The sequence below is a fragment of the Melanostigma gelatinosum genome (assembly GCF_949748355.1).
Source record: "Melanostigma gelatinosum genome assembly, chromosome: 9".
Lineage (NCBI taxonomy): Eukaryota > Metazoa > Chordata > Actinopteri > Perciformes > Zoarcidae > Melanostigma > Melanostigma gelatinosum.
This window is the reverse complement of record NC_136642.1, coordinates 5,228,816-5,250,958: the sequence shown is the minus strand read 5'-3', so window position 1 is coordinate 5,250,958 and position 22,143 is coordinate 5,228,816. Positions and strand designations below refer to the sequence as shown.

Sequence of the window (22,143 nt, the reverse complement as noted above, 5' to 3'; positions counted from 1 at the left end):
TAAAGACTCCTTTGTCCAGCTCACCTCAGCTGCAAAGAACCAACCGCCGAGGGAACATGCCCTGCAAGCTTATCGAAGACGATATAGATCTCTGTCCCTGATATTAGGCTCTCATTTAATTTCTCACTCATTACATGTCTGCAGCTTTGGCTTTCAATATACAGTACAGCTTCCCTGCCTTGCTCCCAGCGCTGTCGTGCTTAATGAAACTGAAACAACCTCCTACTCTCCAATATTCTTTGCAAGATAACAAACCCTGTAAATAGAGTTCTATTCCGATATGCAATATATGTATTTTTAGGACAAAACATTGCAGCTTCATGGCCGCGTTTCACTCGTGTTGAATAGAATCCAATATGCTAAAGTTGTCGTGTTTCAACCAAAGACTTGTTGCTTCCACTTACTCCTCAGACGCATGCATTTTAATTAATGCTAGCAATCGTTATCTGAGAGAAAATGTCACTTTTTTCACGTATTTTGGAAGAAAACTCATATCGTCTATTCACCAAAGACGTCACAATATACAACGATAAAGTCAGTGCGGCCCGCCAGTGGCCTCGCTATAAAAGACCACATGATGTCTGAGCTGTCTTTTGCCCTCCATCCCCACAGCAGCCTCCATTTACCTGCTAATTATTCCTTTAATTTGGGAGTCTTTCTCCACTTGCTGGAGCCGTAGCTTCCTCTCACTGTCGTCAAGTCGATTCTGGTACTGTAGGAGGATCTTATTGGTCTGCTGCTCCTGCGTGAGCAGCCTCCGCTCGTACTCCTCCAGCTTTTTGTGGGACATCACCAGACGGTCCTTCAAGGAGTTGATCTCCTCCTCATACTCCTTTACCTGAGGCAGAGATATGAAGAGAACGCTATATTAGGAGGGTGTAAATCAGGGGAAGTGATGCCGTGCCTTTGATTTCTCAGTGGCTCGTGGATTTGAAAGGGAATTTAAGAGACACACTGAAAAGTAAAAAAAAAACACCTCCAAATATTCCAAATAGGAAATGCAGAGTGAATATACCAAACACTGAAAGACATTTGAACACTCGGCCGATTGCTGTTGTTTCCCACACTGTTTGAGACCTGTGGACTCGTGTTAAGACCAGATCTGAGTGCCATCTGCTCGGCAGTGTTAGACATGACTCAATGTTCCTTTTACGTGACGGGCACTTCTGAAACCTACCCTGTCCATGCGTGACTCATCCATGCTCTTTGAGTACTCCTTCAGTTTGAACTCTTCACGGTCAATCCGCGAACTTTCAACGTCAGCCGACAGATGAGGCATGTTGGAGACCCAGGCCACTGTCCGCTCGTTGGCTGGGGTTGGAGGATTGAGGGTGGATGGAGTCTGGGAGCCCTGGGAAGAAAGGCCAGCACACTGAATACGGGAACATGAGTTCTTAAGTGGATGAGAGTCGCTTTCATAAGGGCAGGCTTTTATGCAGAGTGCCTCAAGAGTTCAAACGTATTGAGCGGGACCCTGGCGGGACTCAAGACCTCATTCCTGACAATGTTAGTGCCGTTCTAAAAGTCAAATACAGGAACTGATATCTTGCACACATTGTTGAGAAACAGTCACGAGCACAGAAAAGAGAAGAATAAAGAGAATAAAATGAGCGTGCAGATGTTACCTGTTTGCTCATGGTGGGTTTGAGCAGGTGCTGCTGCTGTTGCTGAGACTGTTGCTGTGGTGACTGTTGAGTGCTCTGACTGGTGGTTCCCTGTGGACTCTGGCTTTCCCTGACAGAGCTCTGCTGCTGGGGCAGGCCCGGGGCAGTGTTGTCTTTGACCGACAGCTGCCGGGACCCGTGCTGCCTGCCGCCGTAGCCGGACTCCGGCGACTGGAGGAGATTCCCGCTCGGCGGTCGCGTTTTAGCCAGAGCAGCCGGTGCGGCAGCCGCACTGACGGACAGCTGATGGGACGTCTGGGACTTGACGCGCTGGGAGGGAGGCGGGGCAACTGAACTCTGGCGCACGGGTTGGACTGTGGAAGGGGGCGTGGTGGCCAGGGAGGAGTGGGAGGTTCCCGTCTGCGAGGTCAGGCCCATCACTTGTTGTTGCTGTTGGAGGTTATCCTGAGGAAGAAAAATAGTAAATAATTACTCAGCATTTTCCTTGGAATGTTCATTTTGTTCTTGGAATGTTCATTTCTTTTTGGAATGTTCATTTTCTTTAAAATGTTGGATAAAAAGTAAAAAGATGTAGATCACAACTTTCAATCTTTTTTTGTTAATTTTATCTGACCAACAGCCAATGAGATTCAGTTTACTATCACAACAGACAAAGAAAAGGCTTCAAGCGTTCAGAATAATTTAAAAGAGACATAAAGTGTCTTTAAGATGAGCACAATGAACATCCGTGTACCTGCACCTGCATGGGCATCTGCCTGCGTCCGTATTCAGCCCTGCTGTAGTCGTCACTGTAGCTGTGAGAGTGGATGATGCTGGGTTGGCCCAGGTGACCGTCCCTGGTCCTGAGGGTGGACAGGTCCTCACTGCGAGAGAACCCCCCGTGGGCGAACTGTGGCATGTAGGTCGGGTGAGAGGGATCAGGCTCTGGGGCCAGGAGCAGCGGTGCTGGAGGCTGGGCCCGGCTGTGCTGGTGATGGAGCTGTTGCTGTTGAGGCCCGTCAGCAGTCGCCAGATGAAAGAGGGGATTCTGGAAGGAAAGCGGGTAGCGCATGGCGGCGGCCTGCTGTTGCTGCTGCTGGGATAGCGAGTCGGTGGTGTTGCCCATCTGGCTCAGCTGGCTCAGCCGAAGGCCGCCGGACATGCTGGAGCCGCCAGAGCCAGCTGACAACCTCCCACCGGCCCGCAGCTGGCTGCTCAGGCCCGACCCCAGGCCGCCACCGCCTCCGCTGCTCAGCCCTCCGAAGCTGCCCATGCCGGCGATGGAGGCCTGGGAGGAGTTGAGCATGTCCACCGACTGCAGGTTAGACACGCTGTTCATTCGGGAATCCTGGAGGTCCATCATAGATACGCTTTTATTGACACTGAGTAGCTATGTAATAAGGGATGTGAGAGGATATTATGTATGTTACGCGGCCACGGATGATATGGGTGAGGGTGGTGCGGGTGTTTTTACCGCGAGGCCTGGATATCGGAATGCCTCAAAGTATTTCCCAGGAAATACCGCTAGGATGAGTTGCGTGGTGAATCAGTGGAAAAAAAGCAGATGTCATGATAAACTACAGCCTCGGTCACGCCGTGGCAGATTCTATTACGTATGGCGAACATGCATGTATTACTAACCTCACTTTGGTAAAGACAGACCTAGTGGATGGGATGATGATTCCCCAAGTCAGTGTTGTAAAACTCACCTTAGGGTCTGGTTCTGTGATGTCCGAGCTGCTTGTGCAGTAGGCCGGGCTGGATCGGGCCAAGGGAGGGCGCGATACGTAAAACATGTCTTTGGAGGACGCTCGCTGCAGTTGGTCACGGTCCTGAAAATTCATCTGGGAGCGGGATGGCATGACCCCTCCGGTGGAGGTGGGGGAAGGCAAGCGAGTGATATCTATAGAGCTGGAGGACAGCAGTGAGTAAGGCCAACAATAGCTGAAGGTAGAGACTGAGAAGTAATTCGAGCGGGTCGACTAGTCGATCTACAATAGAAATATTTCAACATTTACTGGTTTCCTTCATCTTGTACAATACCAACAGATCAAAGTTTCAGAATTTGACGATAAACGTATCCTGTTTAGAGCTTAACGTGGCCTACCTATTGAGATCCCTCATCATGAGATTTTGGAACTCGGATGAGATTCCCCTGTTGAAGCCGGGCCGTGACAGCAGCCTGTCTGACTGCCTCTCCGGCACCCTGTCTGTCTGATGGCTGGGCTGCCTCTGGAGGTGTGGGTTACGCAAGGCCATGCTGATGTCGTTCAGGAGGCGAGGCAAAGGACCCAGTTTGATGATGGCATCCTGTGGTTCAAAGAAAACCAGTTTTGCTGAGTTTTGCTGCGGAATTCAAAAAATATTATTGATTTTTGAGTTATCTTATGAGAGTTCATTGACATGACACATATCCATCTCCACCTATGACAACTCAAGACTAATAATAATAATAATTACTCATTTAGCAAGAAATTTGAGATGTACAATATAATGCTAAAAACATATGACTGTTGTTGTCAGAAAGATCCACGGAAAAGTAATGTACTTTGAGCCATTGAGTTTAATACTGGACTTTATTATGATATTATGTGTTGCTATTGTTTATTTCCCTTTACATGAGACCATAATGTAGGTGATCCTGTATGGCAAGGTGATTAAAAACACAGCAACATTAACAAATTAGAACAATAGATAATTGATAAAAACTCAAGTTGTGATTAAAAATAGAAGGCCTGTGTAAAAAAATGACAAATCTGCCATAAATATTACTATTGTCTTTGTACCAACAGTTATTTTGGAAAGAACGAGTGTAAACGTTTCAGTTAATAATGGCAGAGATGATGTGTCATGTTGGGGTTTACCTTGCTGAGCTGAGAGATGACCTCCCAGAGGAGACTGTGGAGTATGGACAGCTCCCTGCCCAGGTCGATGTAGCCCTCGAAACCGCCCGCATTGCTGACACTGTCGAGGTTTGAGATCTCGTACAGGAACTGCTGCATGGAGCCCCACTCCATCTCTAAAAACTCATTCATGAAACACATGTAATCCTCTTTATTGCCAAACCTGCAGATGGGAAAGGAAGGAAAGGCCAGTGAGGAGATAAGCCGGTGAGAAGAGAAGGAAAAGTGACGAGAAAACGTAGAAAAACAAGTGAGCAACGTATGACGGGAAAATGAAACGTCAACTGGAGTCACAATTTAAGATAGCTCTTACACTGAGGTTCTGTTGAAACATTGTGGCGTGAACAATCTATGAATTTAAACAAATGTGTCTGTTAAAAATGAAAGTTGCACATGATACCTTTCACACATCACTTATAATGTCAGTCAAGTTTGTGGTCAAAACAACTTCAAAACATGGAGCATTTTGACATTTCGAGCACATCGTGATGGGAAATTATGGAACATTATTCACTCATTGTCAAAATAGCGCTATAATGGAAATGAATGTACAGTATGACGTTTTTATTTTAAATAGAGAATAAACATGCTACTCTTCATGAGTTTGGAATGAAAGGGGAAAACTGTCTGGAGGCGTAAGCCAGTGTTCAGTCCTCAGACCACTAATATTCACCATTGTTATGAATATAGCTGAGTACGAATGAGCCACATGTTTAAGTTCTGCATATGCCGATGACACTGATGCCATTTATTATTGTGTCTATTGTCTCAATTAAGCTTGTACCCAACATTTCTTCTTCTTATTTTGATCTAAATATAGTTTTGAATGCAGGTAAACGAAACTTTTGTCGTTGGATTCCAAGATGACTCCAGATATCATTATTATAAACATTTTAGGCAATGCAGGGAAAGAAGACTGAACATAATATCATCAAAAATATTATTTTATGTATTTCAACTTTGCTGTACTCAAAGAAAAGATTGGTTGCTTCGATATTTGTATAATTGATTGATTATGGGTTTTGAAGTAAAGGCTGGAAGTGAAATGAAATAAAACTGACTTGGAGAAGTTCGCCAGGTTTTGCACTACTTTGGCGATGAGGGTGAGCGTGCGTGACGTCTGCTCATCGGGATACTCCTGGGTGAGGTTGAAGAGCGACGGGGACATGATGGCAGGACACAGGAAGCGCAGGAAGAGGGAGCCACTGATGAGACGGTCGGCGATGTCTTCTCGACCTCTCTCGGCGCAGCGCACTCTCCAGGAGGCAAAAACTTCCTTCAGCTCTCGAGGGAAAACACTGCGAAGGGGACACGCACCACACGTCAGGGTCGGAAAGAAACTGGACATTCACAGTTCCTTCAGTTCCTTCAGTTCCCCGTGAAAGAAACTGAAGTACCGTGCATCTTTTAAAAAGCGGAGAGGATGACACGCGCAAAATGAAGCACTGCATGACTACTCACCAATGGGAGTTAACGATCTTGCAGAGTGCTAGTTCACAGCACATTCGGAGATTGGCTTGGTGGTCTGGGAGCACAGAGGGCGGTGTTCTCATGGGGTCCACTTCGCAATTTTCCTCTGACTCATACAAGGCCCTTATGAACTCCCCTACAAATGGCATTTCATTAGTAACGGCAAGATCAGTTCAGTTCCGTTAAAAGCAGCGGCGGCAACAACAGCAACCAACGGCACAAAAATAAATCCATTACGGGAAAGTTTGAAAGCAGAGAATTCAACAGATCAAACGAAGTGTTGTTACAAGACATGTTGCAGTTATAGTGAATGATTTAAACCTCAGTGAGAAAGATTGAAATGAAAAGCTACGACTGCATTTTTCCACCTGAGATATGTTTTAAAAATCAGACCATATTTTGCTCATCCTGAAAGAAGTTGATTGTGGGCTGTGTTCTCTCGTCTGGATCATTGCGATGCTCTTTTAACAGGATCAACGATGAAAATCAGTGAAGAGTTTACAAATGCAAGTTAAAGAGTGCACATGGCACCCATCTTAGCATCTTTACATTGGCTTCCTGCCTCTTTTCGAATTGATTCTAAAGTTTTGATCTTTTACATTTGAAAGTTTCTTTCCCACATTTGAATTGATTTGTTTTGAAATACATACAATTTGATGGAAAGCAGTTTGAGCTGCACTGTCTGTATACAAAGTGTATTTTATATATTTTTCGAAATCATTTCAATTCAACCACAAAATTCCACTTCCTGTTTACAAGTATCCAGACTAATGGTGGTTGAATACGTCAATGTAGAGACAGTAATTCCAAACTACAATGTAATTGATTTTGTATGTACTGAAAACATTCATTAATGCCATTAATGCTCTTCCTTTAGGGAAGCTGTGTTCCTCTTCTTTTGAGAAGAGCTGCATCTTGATCCAACAGACAGCAGACACAACTGTACTTGGCTCATCACGTAATTCAAAATATCATCAAACTCAACTCAACTCGGACTCTGGGTAAGGTCGAAGGTTTTAAATCATAAAATCCTCCCACAGAACCAAACATGGAGGCAGACGGAGAGAAAGTAGGAAACAGGATCTAATCTAGCAGGACTGTCCCTTTATTTAAAAGTCTTGTCATTCCAACACACCCAAAGGTTAATCTCCTGAATATGAAAATGAATGTCATATTGGTGTGGATATTGGACAGCTGCTTCAATGCGTACAGTCACAAACTCAAACATCAAGTGACCCACTGCTTACCTATCGCATCCTTGAGGTACTTATGTCCGATCAGTTTGAGGTACTCTTCTATGGCTTTGGTGGCCAGAGTGTTCTCTCTGAATATAAGGTGTTCTCGGTCCATGAATCTGTCCACCTCGCACATCGCCATGTCTGACAGGAAGTCCTGGAGAAAGAGAGGAAAGAAACGATTGTTCTTTATCATACATGTTGACAGAAGAAATGGAAAAAGGGACTGAAAAAAGGTTTGTTTTAGATCATTTTCACATACTGATAAGTCACTTAGAGGTGTTCCTACCTTAGCTTTCCCAGTGCTCTGCAGTATATGCACCAAAGCACAGGCCACTTCCTCTTTGCTCTTGACACTCAGCACGGGCTCCAGCACAGCACACAGGGTGCGGTAGTTATTGGTGACGTACTCTGCAAACTCCTTGTACAGCTCCATGGGCAGGATGTTCATGGTCTGGAAGCGGGATTTGAGGCGTAGGGATGCGTTGATTATCTTCCCCCCTCCGGCACCAGCTCCCTTAGTGAGGACGCTGGGCTGGATGACCGGGTACCACTGCTCCACAAACTGGCGTCCGGTGATGCTTGAGATGGGGATGCTCACAAGCCCTAAGTATGTGCTCTTTTCCTGCGAGAGAGAGAGAAAGAAAAGTAGATATTAGTCTAGATAAGTTTTATATAAATAAATCTGAAATGTCAAAGAAGCTTCAGCGCTGAATAAATAACGAGGAGCAACTAACATCGGATCCCCGGAGAGTCGTTTGAAGATAGAAATGAATTTGCTATGATGGTGCTACTCTTGTACTAAATTAGAAAAGAAATTATCGGATTTGTGACTCACTATTGTGTTGTCTTGCTTAAAAAAATATTGTTTTATACAAGTGACAAATCCTGAAGGGAAAAAAACCCAATATTTGTACTGCCTGACAGCAGAAAATGGCCATAATGCTGTGTATCCACAGGGGGCTGGTAGGGTTGGTGATCCATAGCAATGACTCAAAGATTACGTCATTAATTCAACATGTTTCTGGATTGTCTTTCTTTTCGAGCCTCTGCTCTGTTTGTGAACAGACTCTCCCGTTTCCCTCCGACGCCATTAACGCAAATGACAAAAAGCAGTGCCACTGCAGACAAGACCCCATTTTGCTGTTGGCTATTTTATCATAAAGCCACTGAATGGAAAAGCAGCTACTTTGCATAATTGTACCTTCTGACAGTTTGTTATTTTCTCATCTTTTTTGTTTTCGTTGAACCGATGCTCTAACAAGCCAAATTGCTTATTTCTGTTGTAAAAATGTTGGAGAAAGGGGGGCGATGAAGACTTTTAACGAACTTTTAACTTCAAAATGAACTTTCAGGACGATCATCATCTCAAACCTTAATTGTTAGAAAATTTTTGTTTCTTATTTACAAACCCAGCAGTTACGGATCAACATCATCATTCATTTAAAACACCTGAGTAATGTAACTCCAATATTCTCTCTCGTTTTAACTTTGTTTCTGGTCCCTAGCAGCTCCTGAGGGAAATATCTGGCTCCTCAGCTGCTAAACACTCCACCAGTTAGTCGCCAACTGTGTCTGTCTGCTGTCTGGTGCTGAGAAAGTACAGTAAAGTCGGTCGTGTTGTCCTCGCTGGAAACAGCTGCCATGCTGTGGCAGAGAACAACGCTTTGAGAACAGCGAGAGTGAAGCGAAAGAGTAAAGTTTGGGGACGGACAGCTAAACAATGATCAAAATGTATCACGCTGAGGGGAGCTTCAGACCATTCTCTGTCGCTTCATCAGTACGAGTGGAGCAACTTGAGAAATCCTATTTTTGGTATATTTGAGTGATTGAATCTTTTTGAATTTTTGAGTGATTGAATCCTGTCAAACTGGCCTCTATCAGACCCCCATGTTACCCTACAGACCTTGCGTCTCTTCTTGTCCGTCTCCTTGTATAGATGAAGGCGTAGGTTGCGGACGGCGGGCAGGTTGTTGAATTCGAAGTGCTCGCCCCAGAAAACGGTGTCGGTGCGGGGCTTGCTGGTGGTGCGTGCGTACAGCATGTCGTCCAGGCAGAGCTCGCAGTAGTAGCGCTTCTTGGCTGGAAGCTCGCGGGCCTCGATGATCCACAGTTTGAGCACATTGTCCACCCTCCGGCTGTTGTCCTGCGTGGACATGGAGTCAGGTCAAATAAGGTCAAGTGCATCTACTGTCATAAAAACGCTGTACAGGAGAAGATGGGGGAAAGCATGGCAGACAGCAAAGAAAAAGAGTTCTGAGATATGGAAACCGAGACAGTGTGTGTGTGTGTGTGTGTGTGTGTGTGTGTGTGTGTGTGTGTGTGTGTGTGTGTGTGTGAATAAAAGGCGACAGCTGGTCAGCCTGCAGGAGGAAATTACAAGAAATATCTGGTGACACGGCGGTTGTGCTACTGGGGATAGCAGGCTGAACTTTATAAAGTGATCTCAACTCTGGACTTAAATACAGAAACAGACGTCAGTGAGACAGGTACACAGAAAAAGACAGATAACAGAAAGATGTGAAGAGCAGCAGGTGAGTGGTTTCACTGGCTGAAAAAAAGCAATCCACTTCAACGTAGAACGACACAAATGACACAATGCAGGTGTGCTGCAAAGACGAGGGACAAACAATGGTGGTAATGTTTCTGTAGACAGCTACACTTCCTAATCATGATGTCAAAGCCCAAGTTATATTTGACATCCTCCATGGGAGGACAGAGTGCCGTGTTTAGAGTGATGTTTCACCAAACGGGGGGCTGACTCATTTCAGTTGGGCCCAAATGCCGTTGTTGTTAGCCCCCTGTTTGCTTCAGACCATTTAAGTCCTAATTTAGACGAGTCAACATGCGCGCACCAGCTAGATTCACGGCTCTTAAGTTCCCCATTTGTATGCTCTTTGATAACCGGCACCAAACACGAGGCATAATTAATTTCAAACGTCTGAGTTTGAATGCGCCGGGCATCTGGTGGCTCAGTTTGCAAGTGCACATACAGTGCAGCAGCACCAGCATGGGCTCGAGTGCTCCACCTTGATATCGTGTTACATCTTTCCTAGTTACACTCAGATCTCGATTTCACTACCAGGAAAACCAGTAAAAACATGAAAGCAGGTTGAAAGTGGCTGCTCTCCTTTTGAAAAAAAAACAAGCAAACAACCGAACCTCAAAGAGGGAATTAAAAGGCTCCAGAAAGTTAAGAAGCACAATGATTATCTTAGTCTCTGTAGTGGGTCTTATCTCTGTGGTTGCATCTGGTCTGCGATGCACGGCGCGTGTTGTTTCGGGGTAATAGGGGGACGAGTTTGGAGAGAGCCCCCGTGTGGAGTCCTTGGAGCTCCATGACTCAGCCAGGAACACCCGCGGCCTGAGCATCTGGACGAGCAATCAGCTCCGGCAATGTTTCATCTCAGTCTGGCTTAATAACTCTTAGTCCCTGGTTGCCATCAAAGCTGCATGTATCGCATGGCTGTTCACTTTCTTTAATAACAGCGAGGGGAAATATGGGACAATTTTGCAGAACTATGAAATCTGGGTGAAAATTAGGATATTGGTTTTTGAGCCGATATGAAGGACTGAGATTTATAGATTTTTTAAGCTGTGAGGATGGAAATACGACCACGGTACCTTAAAGCTGCACTAAAGATTGTTTTATGTGGAAATACACATGGATCATATCTGCTTGAATCATACAGAAGAGCCGCATCCCATCTGCAATAATGAACTGTAATCTGGTGTCATATATGACGAACATACAGACATTGGGCCGCATGCAAGGACATTTTCTTGTTCTCATCCCTAACGCTCCTTTTTCTTTCTGTTTGTTCGTACGAATGATCCGAGTCGGATTCACCGAACTCTCTTTGTTGTAAATCCCTCATTTCACGAACGTTCGTGTTAGTAAGTCTTACATCCATGACTAAAAACGAGAGGAGGTCACCGGGACACGACAGTCATGGAGATATTAGACGGAATAACATTATAGCAGGAGGTGATGTTTCACTGTCAGGTGCAACAGGAGATCAGACAGCGACCTGCAGTGCAACCCTGAGGCTGTCCAAGTGAGAGAACTCTATGGAAGGTGCTGTGCTGGAAAATCGTACAACTTTAAAACCCTCAACCCTCAAATAGTAATAATAATAATAATACATTTGTCTCGGATCAGTATTTCATTTTAGTCAGAATCACATTTAAACACCAAATTAATTCAAGTTAAGGTCAAAGGCATTTGTACAAGACTCATACGACATGTCTGGACCACACTTAAGGCCGTTACACAACTAGTAAAATGTGTCATACGGCATGTGAATATTTAGCATTAAAACTATTTATACTGGCAGCGATTTGAATTTTCAACAGTTGTAACACCTTTTCAATGAAAGGTTCAAAAATGGCCCAACTATAGTGGGATCCTTTAACCCACTACAGCGTCTGACAGTCTGTGTGAGGTAAACTGTTGATTAGCTTAAGCTACTGTGAGCTATTTTCTTTTAGCAAAATCTTTTGAGAGAATTTTAGCTCCCCCCCCCCAGTTGACAGTTACGCAGTGGAAATGTCTAGGGCTTTTATTGTGAAAGGCAAGAACTGAAGGAGTGGATCTGGTTTGTGCTGCCTGCCTGTAGGTAGAGAGGGGTGATGAAGTGTGCCTTCTTGGTTTGGACTCATGGATGTATGAAGAGAAATCTAGATACAGCGGAGGAGGGGCGCACAAAGCTAAAAATGTTCTGAGTCTAGAATTCCAAATGTTTCTAAAATACCCAGATCTTACGGCAATCTTCCACAACCATGGGCCGAAAACAAAAGCAAACACGAGCTTTCCTTTATCCCTGCCTCACAGCCCTCGTTGTGCTCATTCACATGAAGATTCGGCTGTTTTTATTGATTAAAATAAGGGCTAGCGTTCACACTGGGAAGTTTCTTTACCTAAAAACAAACGTGCTGATAATTTAAAGATGTCTCTTGTCCAATTTTTGTAGGCCTCACAGTATTGCGTGACGGACCCAGGAACTGAAATCCTACCGTCGACCCACTAACAACATTTTTTGTTGAAAGCCAGGTGATCTTCCTGTGGGCTTGTTCGGACTACGAAAGCTCCGTGATGTTGTACAATGTAAGTGGAAGCTTTAAGTGGAGATATCTCCACTCTGCACAACATGATTGGTTGAAGCATTGGTTGAAAACGACCTTGTTCCTTATTATTAGGCTTCTGTGTAAAAAAAAAAAAAATGTGTTGACGTGCGAGAAAAAAAAGCCCCCTCTGTGTTGAAGGCCTTTAAAAAATTCAAAGCGCGAGAAAATTGGTGAACGCCATAAATCTTTTAAATTACCCCTATAAGGCACTTAAGAACCAATCTGTTCATTCAAGTGGTTCTTGCATGAGGCCCATTCACTGACCCGGACTCATCAGTATTCAAATCTTTCGCCTCTTCCGGATCCTTCAGCATCAAGTCTCACAGACATGCTGGGCTGGTTAAACACGAGCCCGCTGTGTGCAATTTAATGACATCACATTCCCTGATTTGTGGATAGTTAGATCGAAGTTTCTCAAACAGCAGCAATTTGGACCCTCCGCCCTGCAACATCACCTTGTGCAGCTTTAATAGGTTCGCGTGGAGAGGCGGCTAAAATTGTTCAACACAGACACACACACAGACACGAAAATGGAGTTCACACAGAGAAATGAAGCGGTGCGCTCTTATTGAAAACAGACAACAACGGGAGACGGGGAGGAGAGAGAGAGACACACAGACAGAGGGATCATCCGTTTTTTGTTTTTTTTCTACCTCTACCGCATCCCTTTCTCTCCCCTCACCTTGTTGGGCTTGACAGCTCTCTGCAGGTTCTCGATCCATTTGTCTCTCTCTGCAGCTGAGCGACACGCAAAGCACTTGGTTCCCGATGCCGTAGTCACCTGAGGTTATAGCCAACGGTAAATTCAACAACCACAGCCATTAGTTACTATGGAGACTGCAACTAAGGCGCCAAAACAATGTCTTGTATTCACTCTCAACCTCTGCCGTGTTCCGCTAATGGAGAGATGGTGGTGGGGGGGGGGGGGGGGGGGGAGCTGACACTCTTGCAGCAAGTTATGTCTTGTTTCTTTCATTCCTCACATGTGAAAAAAAAACAACACTTTCAAATCAAAGTCTCCGTCACATCACTGTCACTTGTCAGGATGGAACAACATTTCTTTGGTGACATTTACTGTACTGTACACTGCACGTTGTGTGCGTGAGCGTGTTGTTGTTAGTCCACACCGTGCACCTCGGTTCTCACCTCAAAGCAGTACTCTTGTCCCAGGATGCTCGAGTGGACAGGTTTGATGATGGCGTCCTCGTCCAGAGCGAGGTCCAGCGCCTCGGCGGCGCTGCTGGGAGACAGCAAGGACTCATGGGAATGGGACTCTTTGAAGCTCTGCATCAAACGGGTCCTGGGAGGAGTGACAGTCGTGGTTAGGTGTGGAGAGGGGAGGCTCTTTCATTCAAGGTTGCATTACAGGGAACTACAGGACATTGCTGTTTGTCAATGTATGACAATGATGGTCATTTTAAAGCCTGGTGCCATACTTTGAAGAAAACCACGTGATTTTCATATTTTTCTTTGTGCATTAACAAACAGCCGTACGAGTGCTGCACAATATGTTGCAATTTGGCAATAAAGGCGATTAACACACAACTACTTATGAAGAAGATACTCAGCTGATAACACGAGATCTGTCTGCGATGAGGAATATCAGCAAAATATTCCATATAAAGACATACTGTGAAAACTTCCACTATTCTGACTGTAGCAGGAAGAACACCATATTTCCTAAATGTTTCATGTTCGAGAAATCGTGAGGAATATTTTAGAATTGACTTGGTCCTGCCGAGATGTAGCCGACACCGACTACATAATATTTCAGACTTTTCAACATGTTGACAGTTTGGGCCTGTAATCACTCAAAGCTACAGTATTAACCTTGTGATGCTAAGAGGCAAAAGGAGAGAATGAGTGCGCTACACTTCAGGCAATGAAAAATAATAACATTTTGAAACTAATCATTGTGAATAATTGAACAGGCAGCTGTGAAGTGAGCAGACTGATCGAGCTTCTAATAGCACAAGGTTCATCAGCAGAATGTTTTAAGAAAATCCAGTAGATGGAATGGACAGCAAAGTCACTCTGAAGCACTCATTATAACCTTGTTTTCTGTGTCAACAATTGCTCGTATCATCACAGCATTTACACACAAACAAAAGAATATGTTGTTACATTTTTTTTTTTCAAGTTCGTTAAAATGCAGCAGACATCTTCATTTTTTAGCATTTACGGAGCTGTTTTTACAGATGTATCCGGTCTTTCTCCTCCAGGCAAAACATTTTAAACTCTACAAACAATATCTTAACATGATTCTTGGTGATATTATATCGTATAATTCTTACACACGCATAAGTGAGCAAAGTTTTCGCCAACGCCCATCCATAATGCTCACCTACACACGTACTCCCACACTCACATGCATGCACGAGCAGCTCGGCAGACAGCCACTAAGACGGACGCGTGATGAAACAGTGAGTCTAACCAGAGAGCGAGGACGAAGCCCCTCACAGAAGAAAAGGGAGGCTGGAAATGAGGAAAAAGGAGCGAAAAGAAAAGAAAACTGTATGTCCTCCGTGCTGCGTCCGACTCTCAGCTTCTCCCCTGCGCTCTGCTTTTTGTCGACATTCAATCATAATGTTCATCAACAGTGCAGTGATTACATGTAGGGGACCAGGGGGAGAGAAAGAGTGGGAGAGGGAGAGAGAGATAAAAATAGACCCAAAAGAATGAGTCAGATTGGGGGAACACAGAGGAGAAGAGAGGAACAGAGGAGGTCAGGAGAGGATGTGAGAGAAGGAATGACTGAGAGAGGAAGGGATTAGGAGATCGAGAGAGAAGACCTCTCGGAGGAAATCGCTTTGATTATGTAAACAGTGGAACCTTTGGATGGGAAGAAAGTGAGAGCATGGATTAGAGGAAAGAAAGGGAAGGGAGGTGGAAAGACGGACTGAGAAGAGAGCAAGAGTGCTGGAGTTAAAAAAAGGTTGAAGGTCTCAGTGGGGAGCTGAAGTGTAGGTAGAGTCAAACATGAAAAGACTCTCAAACACACACACACACACACACACACACACACAGACCGTGCTGATTTTATTCAACGCGTTACGACCTGAACCTCATATCTGAGAAAACAACCTCAGCACCAGTGATGATGGACAAGAAACAAGGATTCAATCAGCAGATAATTCAAATTTAGAAATATTGAAAACATTCACTGCAGTGAACTGAAGCCAGCTGAGGAAATGTAACTCAACTAAACAACTATGTGTGTAGAGCAGAAACGATTACTCAATGAATGAATTAGTCTGTTGGCAAAATAAATATTCTGCAACGATTTTGTGGAAATTGAATCAAGCGACTTTCTGCTTTCCTTTGTTTTGTATAATTTTGGGCTGTTAGTCCAACAAATCAAGACACTTCAAGATGTCAGCTTTGGCTTTTAGGATTACATCGGACAAAATGATTAATGGAAAGAAATTATCAGCAAATGAATCGATAAAATAAAAATAAAAAATAGTTGCTGCCTATATGAGGTTTAACTCATGTCACAGCAATGCGAGGTGAATTCAAGGCTAAAAAAAGATCCAAATATTTCTGGCAGAAAATGTATCTGATAAGTGATCATTTCAATCATTTGTCAAGCTGACATATCAAACATTTGCCACTTCCAAATAGACTGTATGTAAGATGTACGAGTGGATATACAAAAGCTGAATAAGACATGTGTATGTGACCAGAAGGTCACAGTTAACGTTCACGAACTGAAAACACACGAGAAAGACGAAGGCACGGAAAAACTCAAACAGACAACACTGTGGTAGCGACCTGTCAATCACAAGGTAGACACGCCCTAAAGCATACTCTGCTTTATGGTCTATTTTACTGTAGATGGGACCATCATTTAGTAAATCATACATCATGCTGTATTGATGCTGTAGGTTTTGGATCAAAACTAAATGATCCCGGCAAAGGAAAACTAGTTTTTCGCAATTTAGTGGCATTATGTAGGCTAAACTATAGGTTAAACTACAGGTAATCTATTATTGAAATACTTAACAGACTAATTGATGATGACTATATGCAGAACATTATATTTAGCTTGACAGGAAATGAAGGTCATCACAGTCCACTGAAACTCTGCTGATAAAACAGAATAATTATGTATGAGTGATACATCAGGGTGACCTACAGTATTGTAAGGGAAGGGAACTCTGAGACCCATTGGGTATTTGTGAACAAAAAATGTGTGAAGACAAATACAGTATATCCTTGTTTTAGAGCCTGTTTGCGAGCTCAGAGGCATGTTTATGGCTGTGTGCATTTCAGTCTATGGAGGAAGAACAGCATGTCTTCTCAGCAAAATCTCTCCGGATGAATAAAGATAGAAAAACAAGGGAGTCATAATGATCAAAGCTGCAGATGTTCGCCGACATGCCTGACAGAAAACATCCAGAGCTGAGAAAATGGTATTCAACCTCGGCTCTTGACTATTTTGCCCGTTCTGTGTCCTCGGACCAGCCGGGGATAACAGACATCCGAAAACCTTCCCAGATGAATAAATCATGTGGAAGCGCACCTTGGCCGACCCCTGGCTCAGGGAAGGTTGCAGCTCTCCTGAGTGCACTGTTGCCCTGCGTTTACATTATCAAGATGCCCTTGCTCATGTTTGAAGTTTGAGTTGAACTCGGCTGTAAATGTCTAGTGGGAGTAGATAAAAGATTAAAGTTAAAGCTTAGCACTATTCCTGGATTCATGACTCCAAACTTCAAAAAAGTCAAACATCTTGTTCCAGCTTCTCAAATGTGCGGCTTATATGACAGTGAAAGTGAATATCTTTGGTTTTGGACTCTCGGTCGGATGAAACCAACAATCTTGAAGACATTATGTTGGTTTATAGGGAATTCTGATTGTGAAAACGTAAAACTGTTTGGTATTTTTTTACTCTGGACACAGTATTAAATATCCTCCCTCATTTATTTCTCTCATAACATCGATACCATTCATCAAAGTGGAGATGTAGATGAAGAGAAGTTGAAGAGGTAATTCTTTGTTTCTGTGCAAAAGAGGCTTAACTCAATGGAAGTTTATAAAATGTAATAATAAAAGCACACAAGGCTGACTTCACACTTAAAATGTAGCTTAGTTGTTAAACAGCAAGACAACATTACTTGGAAACTCGAAAATTCACATTTCATAAAGTGTATTCTGTCATATATCTCCTGTTTCTCCTTCAAAATAAAAACTTTCCAGAGCGAACTTCTGCAAAACCCCCAAATTTGGCACTCTGAGAACATTTCCCATCAAAAACTACCAGTGTCACTCTTGTGCTGCTGTGCCTGCCGAATGCCAGTGCTGCTACAACTAAGTACATGATACAGAGGAGGTATAATTAAGAAAATCTCCCACTGACTCATTATGGTCTGTGCAGCCGCCATATGGCTGTCTGCTGGTTGCCATGGAGAGAGGGAAATGGTTTTTCAACGCCCGGCAGAGAAACAGCAATGGTGCCGAGTGTTTTTATTGTAAGTGACACTGAGAGTGTAAAATTAACAAGAATTTACAGCAGTGATGGATGGAATTAGATAAAAAAAGGTTGAGAGAAAGAGATAGAAAGAGGTCAAGGGAAAAGAAAGAGATAGAAAGAGGTTGAGAGAGATAGACAGAAAGAGATCGAATAGTATTGAAAGAGGTTGAAAAAAGGGAGAAAGATAAAAAATAGTTCTGGAGGAAGCGATAGAAAGAAGTCGAGAAAAAGAGGACGAGAGAAAGAGATAGAAAGAGGTTGAGTTGTATAGAGGAGGTCAAGAGAAAGAGATAGAACAAGGTTGAGATGGATAGACAGAAAGAAGTCAAAAGCAAGAGATAGAAAGAGGTCAAGAGAAAGAGATAGAAAGAGGCTGAGTGGTACAGATAGATAGAGCTTGAGAGAAAGAAACAAAAAGAGGTCAAGAAAGGTCGATGGAAAGAGGTAGAGAGCGAGATAGGAAGAGGTGGAGAGAGATGAATACAAAGAGGTCGAGATGGATGGATGGATGGAAAGCGGCCGAGAGAAAGAGATAGAAAGAGGTTGAGATAGGTTGAGATGTTTGGATAGAAAGAGGTTGAGATTTGACATTTTCATGTGCCATTATCATCATAATACACTCTATATACCTAAAACAACAATACCATTACTCATTTCTGAGCAGCCTCCCCTTCTAAAGCACTTGTCTATAAATCTCACATCTTTTCCTGAATATATTCTTCTACACTTTTGAATGACCACTAACGGTGTTATGTCACATTGACACAAGCCGTCTGGGAGAAAAAGACAAAAATTCGATTTCATACATAAATGCAACGCTCACGCACTGACCTGTCTTGGTCGGCACTGCGGAAGCGGGGGAGGATCATGTGGCGGAAACTGCTGGTTCGGTCCAGTTTGGGCTGACTCTTAGCCCTCTTGATCGAGCCCTTCAGCCTTCTACTGAGGAAACTCTGGAGCGGGTGGAGGAGGAGAACAACGAGAAGGGCAAACAGATGGAGGAAGAGAGGGAGGACGTGCATGGCGCGAAGTTACAGAGAAGAATAAGTGGCAAAAGTAAGTTCGAGAAGATGAGTTGATCGGTGAGGAGAGAGAGTCGGGTATTTAAGGAGAAAGAATGTTTAAAGTATGATGATAATGATTCCCATGGAGTCAGTGGGAGATGTATTTAAAGTAACAACAAAATCAGATGGAGACACACAAATGAAACACGCGATGTGTGATGGGGGAGAGCACAAGGTACATTTATTATCAACAAGAAATCACACACCCACACATGTCCACTTGCCACAAGGGAACTGCAGTGTTGTATCAGATCCTGTGGTGGGCAGTGGTGAGCCATACAGTCCAACAACAAGTTCAGCAGGTCCAGTTTGTCCTGCATGAGCTTCCTTCCATCATCAACCTGAGACACTGAAGCAGTCAATCGTTTGTTACTTGGGGTTCGTCCCAATACCCACACTTGAGTTTTAGTAAAGTGCAAACTTGAAGGAGTGGTCGTCATCATCAATATGTTTTACACTGAATCCTACATGAAGGAAGCTTTAAGCTTTTTGTGCCTGCTGATTGGTGTCAACAACTGGACAGGTGTTTCCCAAGTAGACGCGGTGCATTGTGGGATACAGTTAGCTCTGAATACGTCTTAGAAGAAGTGCACATCAACTGTGGATTAAGTGTACTGTGCGTTGGTACTTTTCGGACGCGGGACACACTTGACCTGGCGGTGTGTGAGCGTGCACTCAAGTTGTCAGGAACACATCGGAGGTATTGGGGAAGACCCTTGGTATGCCGGACCACCCCGCCGACAGCAAACCTGACTGGACTTGAACCACAACTTTATCGTGACCATGCAGTTCTTAACAGCGTCCTGCAAACTGCTCCATTAAAGGGGACCGGGTGAAACAAGTAATTCTTAGCAAGTGAGAAAATTGCCAAACATTGGGTTCATTTAACTTGCTTACTTGTTCAAAGAAATATATTTTACTTTGTCATGATTAGTAATTCATATTTCAACATAATGTGTCACTTCTACACCCACTAATTGCCTTATAAAACCGAAACAATGACAGTGTTACGTTTGCAGACCATAAATGTTGAGTTTTCATGCTTCGAACTTTGAACTGAACGCTGTGAAGGCAACTTGAGAACTCAAAGCGTGCGTGAAATATCCCTATATACCTATAGCACAACAGCATTACTGAGTGGGAGAATGACTGGAGGGAAATGACACCTCATCATCTGGCACGAGTCAAATGGCTTTGAAGCCTGTCTTGAGGATATGACTGAAGACTTGGCTCCATCTGCTGGTTCCAAGCTAATGGCCTGCGTGACTAAGTCTGATTTGATTAGCCGCTCCGACTGCCACTTTAAAGTCTCAAAGAGCAAAAGCATTCAGTACATAGAGGGAGAGAAAGAAGCCGGAATCACAATAAACCACAATAAAGGGAGGTAATAGTGGTAAAAAAAGGGGGGGGACTTCTGTCACTCTGTCCACATCTAATAGCTGTGGTGGGATGTCACAAAACAGGTACTTTACTTGAGCACTTTACCTTTTACTGTATATATTTTTTCTACAATTATCTGCAGATTAAATGATCGTGAAATGAATAGTTGTAATACAGCTGAAATACACTGGAGGGAGATTTTTCCTGCAATATGAGTATGTTAACTTTTGACAATTTAGATTCGATTCGCCAGTAATATGCCGCTTGCATACTTTTACGTCAGCGACATTTTTAATGAAGGCCGTTCCTTTGTAATAGAGTACTTTTAGGCTCAAATGAGTCTCTCGCAGGGAGTTAACGCCACAGCTTACATGAAAGATTGGAACATTATTGGCTGCAGTTGTGATCTGCATAATGTGCACTGATACACATGTGTGGCTATATTTAGGGATAAAGCAATGGTAAATGGGTATATGCAGGGCTACCGCGACACCAAGCAATGTGCTTTTTGGGGATTTCTTTTTCTATTTCTACTCTCATGTGTCCTGTGATTTACAGAAATGTCGGATAATCGCAACCTCCGGCCCTTCAGGGCTGTTCATCCAATCTGAGATATTGATACGAAAACACTCACCCCCGCCACTATGCAATAATAATGAAACACAAAAGATTTGACCAAGCCAAAGTGGGGTTTCACTTTTACTCGAATGGATTATCTGGCTCCTGTAATTCTCAAGTCTGTGGAAGCTGTTTCTCATGCTGCAGCAGTGAATGGGCAGCAAATAGTTTCCTGTGAAGGGAGAAAAAAACAACTCCTGCCGTTTCCAGTTCCAGTGACAGTGTGCAAAGACCAGCAGAGGTAATGGAAAGGAGATGGGCAACAAACACTGGCACAAACTTAATAAGCCTCCGATCTATCCTTTAAGCCCTTTTATGTGCACGTTTGATACCTTGTGATTGACTTTCTACTGCCATGAATAAAACAATAAACTGATTATTTTTGTCCGCAGACGGAATGCGCTTCGCTGCCAGCTTCTCTCCCCGTCTTTCACTCAAGTTGTCTTTAGTATGAAAAACAGACAACGGCGACATTTGTTTCCATTACTTCACTTTTGTTGCCATTAAAGAATCATACCAGGAGTTTTTGCGTGTTTTAACCCTTTTACCACAAGTCCCATTTAATTCAGATCACAGTCAACCATTTGTAATCTTTTCTGTCGTTCCAGGTAGCCATTGCTTTTCATTTATTTATCACAAGATGAAACTCTATTAGCAGACTTGATTATATATTTACTGTATATGCCTATATATGGTGCTTTACAGGACACAAAAACACAAACAGATGAAAACTAAATAAAACACTAAAAATAATAAATGATTCACTGAAAAGCTGTTTTTTCAGTGTTTTTTTCTGCATAATGATCAGCTATAAATAGGCAACATGATTCATTTTAGCCTCTTATTGATTTTTTCCTCCCCTCTTGTTTGCTTCTGCTTGCACTTGATTTGAGAGGTGTTTGTGTTGGGGGGGGGGGGGGGGGGGGATCCTCCCCTGTGCAAATTCATGAAGTTCCTGTGTGTTAAACACATCACCTTTACAAACAAACAAAATGAAGTGCAGCATGTTTAAATGTATCTGCATTCAATAACGGCATTACCACACGACAATTAAGTAACTTTGACAAACATTAATGCAGATTACACATCTCAAGACTCTATTCATTGATTTTTGTACCATTGGGAAATGAAGACCAAAGGCTGCCTGGAACTGTAGAACAAATACTTTACAGCCTGCATTTGAAAATAGTTTGACCTGCAAACACACTGGTATGGCCCTTTGAGGTGTACCGTTCCAATTATTCTGTGAATATGAGTTCACTCAGACTT

General features: G+C 43.4%; 1 protein-coding gene across 1 annotated transcript in view; it reads right to left on the bottom strand.

Annotated features, from left to right (window-relative positions):
• syngap1b (synaptic Ras GTPase activating protein 1b) overlaps nucleotides 1-22,143 on the bottom strand; it is a gene marked incomplete at both ends in the record, with an annotated part of 117,942 nt that overhangs the window by 18,822 nt on the left and 76,977 nt on the right. Inside the window, 15 exons of the mRNA XM_079276039.1 lie at nucleotides 627-838; nucleotides 1,178-1,351; nucleotides 1,626-2,069; nucleotides 2,359-2,952; nucleotides 3,314-3,515; nucleotides 3,712-3,914; nucleotides 4,469-4,670; nucleotides 5,569-5,805; nucleotides 5,969-6,113; nucleotides 7,225-7,369; nucleotides 7,502-7,837; nucleotides 9,119-9,358; nucleotides 13,022-13,120; nucleotides 13,486-13,639; nucleotides 18,644-18,765. Of these exons, the coding sequence (XP_079132165.1) occupies nucleotides 627-838; nucleotides 1,178-1,351; nucleotides 1,626-2,069; nucleotides 2,359-2,952; nucleotides 3,314-3,515; nucleotides 3,712-3,914; nucleotides 4,469-4,670; nucleotides 5,569-5,805; nucleotides 5,969-6,113; nucleotides 7,225-7,369; nucleotides 7,502-7,837; nucleotides 9,119-9,358; nucleotides 13,022-13,120; nucleotides 13,486-13,639; nucleotides 18,644-18,765 (3,509 nt within the window). The remainder of the gene's footprint in view (nucleotides 1-626; nucleotides 839-1,177; nucleotides 1,352-1,625; nucleotides 2,070-2,358; nucleotides 2,953-3,313; nucleotides 3,516-3,711; nucleotides 3,915-4,468; nucleotides 4,671-5,568; nucleotides 5,806-5,968; nucleotides 6,114-7,224; nucleotides 7,370-7,501; nucleotides 7,838-9,118; nucleotides 9,359-13,021; nucleotides 13,121-13,485; nucleotides 13,640-18,643; nucleotides 18,766-22,143) is intronic.